General features: G+C 28.0%; 1 protein-coding gene and 1 long non-coding RNA gene across 2 annotated transcripts; both read right to left on the bottom strand.

Annotated features, from left to right (window-relative positions):
* Positions 1-5,522: 5,522 nt before the first annotated feature.
* On the bottom strand, positions 5,523-6,442 carry LOC132252660 (uncharacterized). The gene is made up of 4 exons (XR_009466647.1): positions 6,226-6,442; positions 5,968-6,135; positions 5,722-5,805; positions 5,523-5,597 (listed from the first exon to the last, which is right to left on the bottom strand). It is a non-coding gene; the product is annotated as an uncharacterized LOC132252660 (long non-coding RNA).
* Positions 6,443-7,464: 1,022 nt separating this feature from the next.
* Positions 7,465-8,477, bottom strand: LOC104878693 (uncharacterized). Its single transcript, XM_010649298.3, has 2 exons — positions 8,097-8,477; positions 7,465-7,698 (listed from the first exon to the last, which is right to left on the bottom strand). The coding sequence occupies exons 1-2, from the start codon at positions 8,460-8,462 to the stop codon at positions 7,465-7,467; spliced, it is 600 nt and encodes a 199-aa protein (XP_010647600.2). The 5' UTR covers positions 8,463-8,477.
* Between the last annotated feature and the right edge of the window lie 62 nt (positions 8,478-8,539).

Genomic DNA, 8,539 nt, shown 5'->3' with positions numbered 1-8,539 from the left:
ATAAAATAAAATAAAATAAATAAAAATATGATTTTTTATTTAAAAATATTTAAACTTTATATTTCTCTTATTTTTAATCAATATATATATAATATCATGATAATTTTTATATTATGAAAAGTGTGTTTTGATACACATTTGAAAAATAATAATAATAATAAAATAAGATGAGTTATTTGATTAAAAGGGTTTTTAAAATCCCAATTTTTCAAATTTAACATCTCACCCTTTTTTGGTCTTATTTGGATAAAAATCTACTCAAATAATTTTTATAAAAATAACATTTTTTAAAAATTTATATGTAAATACTTGAAATGGTAGAAGGAATTTAGGTCAAAAATAGGTTTTTATTTTTAAAGAAAAAACATAAGAATAGTTAAATTCACAATTTAGAAATTATTTCATTTCTTTTAATCAAATATTTTAAATAAGAATCCCAAAAATCCAAATATAATATATATTATTTAATAATAATTAAGATTTTACCTACTTTTCATCAAAGGTTATTTTTTTATAATCACAAATATTACTTTGACTTGGATGTACACTAAATTGAAATTATTTTTAAAGACTTTTAGTTTCTTTTTCTTTTTTTTAAATGTGTGTATAAAAGTACATTTTTCCCTTTTAGATTGCATTGCCCAAGTGCCACTGCCCATGTCCGTCGTTCCAAACTCAAATGCATGTGCCTGGGATCAAACCCAACAGCCGGCCCCCCACATCCTCTAATTTTCAAAAAAAGACCAGTTGACGTCCTGGTCAAAACGTGTGGAGCATGGCCACAATGGAGCGTGGACCGTGGGTTGGAAGCCGCGTGAAGGGCAGTGCTGGGCGTGGAGCGTGCTGATACGAGGATAAACAGAAAATTCAGAAAATACGGATGAAAAAATCCTCGAGATATTCAACATTTCTCATCATATTTTCTAGTGACCTGGCCTCATTTTTTGTCCTTGTCCATAGGGTAGGAGAAAATATTTTTATTAATTAAAGTTAGTTAATTTTCATGAAATATAATAAAATTCAATAGTTTCATAAGGTAAGACTACCTCTTTTTTTTTTTTTTTTTTTTAAGTCAAGATTAAATAGAAATAATTTATTAGAAACGTTTTCTGAATAAAAATATTAATAATTTGTTTTTTAATATGATTTTTTACTATTTTATCATTATTTTTCTAATGCACTTATCTTTATTTTTGTTTTCATTTTTTATTATTGATAAAAACTTAGACTTTTTTGGTAATTATTTTTTAAACCAATTTTTGAGAATAATTTTAAAAACTATTTTCTAATATTTAATAAAATAGAAGTCTGTTTGTTTGAAACATAAAATATTTTTAATCTATTTTTAATACTTTTAACTTGTTTTAAAAATAATTGTTATGTGTAGTATTTTATTTTTAATCATTTTAAATATTGGTATAATTATTTTTAAAACAACCCTTAGAAAACAAGTAAAAACAACATTTAAAACAATTAAAATATATTTTTTGAAAATACCATGTTTTCTATTAATAGAAAATGAAAAATACTTTAATGTATGAAAAACTCCAAGGAGAAGGTAAGAAAGAGGAATGACAAATTCGAAGGAGAAAAGGAATGCCTTTTATTTGCAGATATTGGGAAAGGTGATGGGCACCAAGTCGAGGGTGATGGGGCACACATGGGCCCCTTGGCAAAGCTAAGTTCTCTGCGGTTTTCATTCCTTTTTTTTTTTGAAAAAAAATTATTGAAGTGAATCAGTCAATGGTATATCACCGTGAGTTTTCTTTTTTAAAAAACTAAATTTTTTATTGACTATATTGAAGTGAATCAGTCAATGGTAATTATAATTTATTGTCCACTCAAGAGTTTTTGATAGAATATAAGAATTATGTACACAGAAAAAAAATTGATAACATGGTGAAATTGAAAATTACTTCACAATGCATATGATTATTAATAGAATATATTGAGTATCTTTGTTGTTCTAAGTTCGTTGATGTGATATTATAATACTTACTAATGTGGTATAATAATTTATTGATATTTTAGATCTTATTGAGAATTAATTAATTCAAAATAAATAAAATGATGATTAAGTTATTTTATTAAAAAATAATTTTTATAATTCATTTTTCTAATAATTTAAAGCTTTTATTAATTATCTTCGAATCTAAATAACTTTCTTTCCTTCCTTATTTAGGTTTTGATTTGATAAATATGAATGGATAGTTATACCATATTAACATACTAATGTGGTAGAATAGATGTATTTAATACCTTCTCATAGGTAATATGAGTATTTTTAAGTAGAATGTACCTGACCCGGAAGCTAAAATATCTAGACAACTAATTGTAATAAAAGAAGCGAGAAAACTTTTAGAAAATGGCCTCTATTATTAGGTAGACAATAACGGTCAAGTTGAAAAGAATACATGAACACATTAAAATCTAAACATTTATTATTAGGTAGACAATAGAATTCAAGTGGACGGAGATATGTGAATGCACTAAAATGTTGAAGAGATTTTTGATAAGGAGAGAAGTTTTATTGCAACTCTAATTGAAAGTTTGAAATTGCCAATAACTTGTAAAATCTTTTCTTATTTTGGGATCACAACACTTGAATTTTGAAATTACAATAGCCCATTAACTCTTCTAAATAGGATTAAATGGATATGCACCATAAATTAAGGGGGTCATTATTGACTCCATCTTGTTTGAATCTTAAAAACTGCAATGATAAAAATAAAAAGAAAAACAAGTTTATCTTACTTAATCATGAGGAAATAAAACAAAATTTAGAAGGTGAAAGCAAGATTGATTTTTTTTTTTAATTTTACTTTTTAAATTTTCAGATTTTCTATTTTTTTTAAAAACTAAAAAATAAAATAATAAATTGTTTTCTTTAAAAAAAAATATTTGTGTAAATGTATTATTACACAAACTTGTAAAAAAAATACTTTATTATAATCTCTCCTTTTTACATCATTCCTCAACTTGTATAGGCTGTGCTTAATTCATAGAAATTTTAAGGAAAAAAACCGGAGAAAAAAAAAACAAAAAGGAAAAGTAGAAAGAAAACAATTCAAATAAAATAAAAAATAGATTTAAAATTAATGAATTATTTTTTATGTGTTTCTTCAAATTTATTTAACTTATTTTTCATCTTCTATGTAAAGTTTAAATAATTTAAAAATATATAAATTTATAATTAATTTTACTTATATTTTATTTTTTTGCATAGTTTTCATAGTGAAACAAAATATGAGAAAATTATTTTTTTTAACATTTTTTCTTTCCTAAGTATTTTCTAGGAATTGATCATAATCTTTATTTTTAGAGTATACTTGATATGCTCACAAGTGGCGCAAGAAAAAGGTTTGAAAAATTAAAAGATAAAAAGAATTTGCTAATAATTCAAGACGCTTGCTCCTCCCACTATAAGAAAAAACATTAACCATGACGCTTTTTAAGTGTCGAGAAACACATTCAATGGCGCTTCCCCAAAGCGTCATCTACTAGCCTGTCATAATAAGTATTTGTCTACAATGACGCTTCTAGAAAGCGTCATTGAAGAGAACCTTGACGCTTAAAAAAAGTGTCATCATTAGTTATATCAAACTACATTGACACTTTATAAGCGCCATTGTTGAGTAGAAGAAACCTTGACACTTTATATAAGTGTCATTGTTTAGCAGTTTCAAATATCGAACTATAAGGACATTTCTAAAAAGCGTCATTGAAGAGAACCTTGACACTTAAAAAGTATCATTGTTAGTTGTTCACACTATATTGACACATTTATTAGTGTCATTATTGGGTTGTATAAATGTTACTAGTAGTTACTCTCATTCCTTGACACTTAGTAAAAGCGTCAAGGAAGATAATTGCTTAATTTTAAATTTAGTTTTAGTTTAATAATTGTTACACCTAATTTTTCACCTGTTATTGAAATAATGCATACACATAAGAAAAAAAATTATGTACCAATGAAATTAGTTGTTGCACCTAATTTTTCACCTGGTAATACATTTCCAAATTGCAGTATTTAATCACAAATAAAGAAGTTGTATTTCATAAACAAGAAACACAAAAAAGCTAAAATATATTAAAATAACCACAAAAAATGTCATAACTTTAATGTTTAGTCCCTTGACATAGTCCATTTTTTCTTTACATGCAACCCAATTGTGCTTTGGCCTTCAACATACTCCTTCATGCTAGCTTATCCAACCACAAGGTTAATTTCCCAAAAAAATGACCTACATGCACAAAAAACTAAAATCAATTACAATTTCAGAAAAGATATATAAGTGAAGACTTCTAGAAATAGAGAGAAAGAAATGTCAATGAAAATATAATAGGAAAACAAATGTGTATACCAATTGACATATGTGACCCTAAGAATAATTACAACAAAATTACTATCAATAGTTAAAACACAAAACAAGAGATTAATCAAATACGGGATAAGAGAACATCAACATCAATAATCCATTAAATCTTTAGTATAGCCCCAAAAAAAAAATAGAAAAACAAACCAAGTTTGGGACAAGAGAATATCAACATCAATAGTCCATTAAAATATTCAATTCATCTTATTTATCACTATCAAGGGTAGCAACAACTATATGAATTCTAGAACTTAACAATAAATAAATTGGCATGCATAAAAAAATGTAGAGAAGAATATCTACAACTTAATGGTAGATAAACATCTTCTAATGATGAATATTTTTTAATGAAAGCTCATATTTCATATTTAAAAAGATTATGATTATTTTTTAAAATAAAACATATTTGGGAAAATATCTAGAATTATGTGAGCGATCCAAAGTGACAACTATATGGCACAGATATGATTGCATAAAAATTTAACAATAAATTCAGGTTATCTATGAAGCTAAATAGAGATTCAAACATCAGCCTATCATGCAATACATTACACAAAAGTAAAGCTTAAGGAACTTTAGCTTAAAAATGTCCATAATACAAACACATAAAGTGAGAAACCGGAATTCTTAATTGCTATTTCTCATGTATACTAAATTTAAAAAGCATGGTTATCAAGCCAATGATGTAAAATAATAAAAACTTCATCACCAATATAAATTTTCTGAATGAACAAAATATAATGGTAATTTTTGAGTAGTAGAGACCATACCTCTAAGAGTATGATGTTGGTCTTAAAATTTCTGCAACTCATGAGGGGATTATGTTCATAGAGATACTTCATTGGCAGCTTCTAGAGCTATGCTCAATCACTTACCTAGTCTACAAATTGGTTGAAGAGATAAAAATAGAACAGTTAATTTGAATGAAATGAAAATTAAACTACAAACCACATTTTCGACACTTGAAAAAACTTAATTAGAAGTTAATTAAGCAATGTAATTTGAACTTCCATTGGTTGTATATAAATATATAGTAATCCATCATCTTGTAGTTTTAAATTCATTGAAAAATAAATAAGTTAAGCAATGAAACAAAAAATTTATTTTATGAAGAAATCTTTATGTTTTATGAGGGTGATGATGTAACTTACAATGTTGTGGTATAACACCATGGCCAAAATTAGAAATCTTCATGTTCCCTTTTGAACCAACAAGAACATTCTGTAGTTGAGAATGAAAACAAATGATCACATGAGAACAACAAAATTCCAAGTGTATATCCCCTTGTAGAAGATCTTTAATAGGAGGCAAGAAATAATAAACTTGATATCCCTATGAAAAAAACCTTTTTTGTGGCAGTAGCTCATGAACTATTAGAAACTTGGAAAAACTTCCAACTTTCAGCTTCAAAAAGTTTCCCTTTGGATGCCTGTGAGTCATGCATGCAGTTAACAACTTAGTTCAGTTATGGGAAATTGGAGAAATATCATGACAATAGAAAGAAAATATTATCAACTTGGTTGTGATTCCATCAAACAATTTACTTATAATCATAGTTTGGTTCAAAAGAGAAAAAAAATAAAATATTAACCTCAACAAAAGTGATAGTTGGATTGGGCAAAAGTATGATCTATTTCCATACAAAAAAGTGTCTTCAAAGCCTTCAAACAGAAGAGAGTATCAACTGAGTGACCAGCATTACCCATTCTGATCGTACTTCGTTCAACTCATCTTTGCTATACGATTTTTTTCCGTGAAACTATTAAGGAGTAATGTAAACAATTTAATCAATTACATTGAAAAAAAAGGTAAAAATTGATATATTGGAAATTAATAAACTGGTGCATACCTTTGATGTAAGACATCCTTGATCAGCAATAATATCTCTCATATATCTCATCACATAGTATCCACATTCAACACTACCTGGTTGTATTGGGCACTTTATGCATAAAAATAAATCATTGTAGAATACACCAATTTTATAGTTAGTTGTAGGATATCTTGTACTTAATTAAACATTAAGAAATGGTATTAAAAATTGCATTACCTAATTTATATGAATTACTCACCCCTACTACAACCCATGTAGGCTCCCTCTTTGATGACTTATGCTTTTGTGGTGGATGAATTCTAAGGGCCCTACATGAAGAAAATAATATTTGTTACCAATTATGCTTCATGCTCTTGTATTGAGAGAAAAACTTACATATTAACAATCTCCTTGAGATCATCAGAAGGTTGGTCTTCTAATGAGTCAAGGTAATATGCAATCATAGTCCTTGTTTCCAGTGCCACCAAAACCCAATGATAGCTACAAAATTTTACATAAATTTAGTTATATATTAATTATGATTGATAAGTTTACCAACATAGCTTACTTAAGTTCTATAACTTACCCTGGGTTGTATGGAATGAAAATAAAGTCAGCATGATTTGCATTCATCAATCGATTAGCAATAACCCTTGACCTACTTTCCTTGCTTGCTTCCCCCATTCCAGCTTTGGAAACCAAAGCTGGATTTACAAAAGCAAATCGTCCTGCCATCTTCGCATCAACCATCTTTTTATGCAAATGCCTAATTTAATTTCACATACCATTAACAAGAAGTTAATATTTTAATGCAACTAACATTTCAACTCTCCTAATATGATTATAATTAAAAGTTAAACTATAATGAAGCAACTAAAATATATGAAAAAAAAAAACAAAATAAATGTTCCCTCACCATATATAGAACATAAGACAGTTAGATGACACCTCTGTTGATGAAATTATCATATCCATATCATCATTCATGAGAAAGCTCTTACAAGACTCTCCAAAAACATCCTTTGTGATGTTTACTGCATGTACTTTCCCTTCCTTGAGCAGTAGTCCAACCAATGTAGCAAAGTTCTTAATGTCTACGGGGTTCTCATCCTTAGAACTTAATCGTGTTTCTTTATTCCTTTGTTTCTTAAATTTCTTTGAATCCTATAAAACAAAGTGTATGATTGCATATATAATTATTGTCCTTGAAAAAATAAGTTATAATTACTACCAAGAAATTGTTAATGAAAATAGAAAAAAAAAAAAAAAAAAAAACTATACCTGGATGGGATGAGTAGTAAGACTGACCATTTGGGCAGGCCACAAAACTTGATACCCAAGAGCCTCTCCAATAGTTTTAATTTGGTTAGGAATAGGCACAGGAAGTGGTGCATTTGGCTCATAAGAAGCATCCACAACAACTAAGAAGTTAACACCACATTCAAGTATAATTGTGCCAGCTGCAACTACATTTTCCTTTGTCCCTATGGCCAATTGGCATTTCCTAACCTATAAAATTAAACAAGATTGTTTACTTATATGCAACCATTGAAAATTTAGAATTTTACTAGGAATGTAAGAGTTAGTTGAGGAAAATTGATTCATCAAGGTCAAATATGATGCTTATTTACATAAAGGTTTTAAACCCTATAAACCCTAAATTAAAAAACTAGTGCTTGTACCATATGAAAAGTTTTTTCCATAGTTAGCTCATTCATCATGTAGGTGGGACAAACCTAGACAAGTAAAAACTATATTTAAACCCCATAACTTTCATTCTTGAAGGATGAAAATGTCTCTTAATGAGTTGGTATTTGAATAGTTTCAACTAGATGAATGAAATGAAATTTCTAACTTTATGTGTTATCACATAGGAATTATAGAACATAATATTAATCACAACATACCTTGTTTGCTTTTTGCACTATTGGGAGATGGTCATCAACTTGACACTTAGGTTGCTCAATAGCTTGAGGCAGGACAATTTGATTTTGCTTAACATTAGAGCTGCTAACATCAGATTGAGGTGTGCTAGGCATCATCTGAGAAAGTTGGGCTAAAATATTTGCCTCAAACTTAGATTGTCGCTCTTGAGATTCTTTCACAAATTCCCGCATAGCACTATTCGCCATAGAATGGAAATATTGGTGTGGTGTATAATGCTTGCCTTTAGCCCGTACTCGACCACTGTATTCGGGAGTGCCTAGTGCTTCTGTAAGTATGTCATTATTGCCACTAAAAATTCGACCACTTTCTCGTGACTCTTTCAACATCTTGTCCTAAAACCACAATGATGTTATTAACTTCAATGTCATATTGGTTACTATAAATAAAGTCTTAAAATAAATGA

The sequence above is a fragment of the Vitis vinifera genome, chromosome 9 (assembly GCF_030704535.1).
Source record: "Vitis vinifera cultivar Pinot Noir 40024 chromosome 9, ASM3070453v1".
In the NCBI taxonomy this organism is placed as follows: domain Eukaryota; kingdom Viridiplantae; phylum Streptophyta; class Magnoliopsida; order Vitales; family Vitaceae; genus Vitis; species Vitis vinifera.
This window is presented reverse-complemented; position numbering and strand designations above follow the sequence as displayed.

Excerpts from the sequence above, each read along its gene's own strand:
- LOC104878693 (XM_010649298.3), bottom strand. The coding sequence starts at position 8,462 with ATGTTGAAAGAGTCACGAGAAAGTGGTCGAATTTTTAGTGGCAATAAT. Across the intron at positions 7,699-8,096 it reads TAGTGCAAAAAGCAAACAAG|GTTAGGAAATGCCAATTGGC; the intron begins GTATGTTGTGAT and ends TTAATTTTATAG.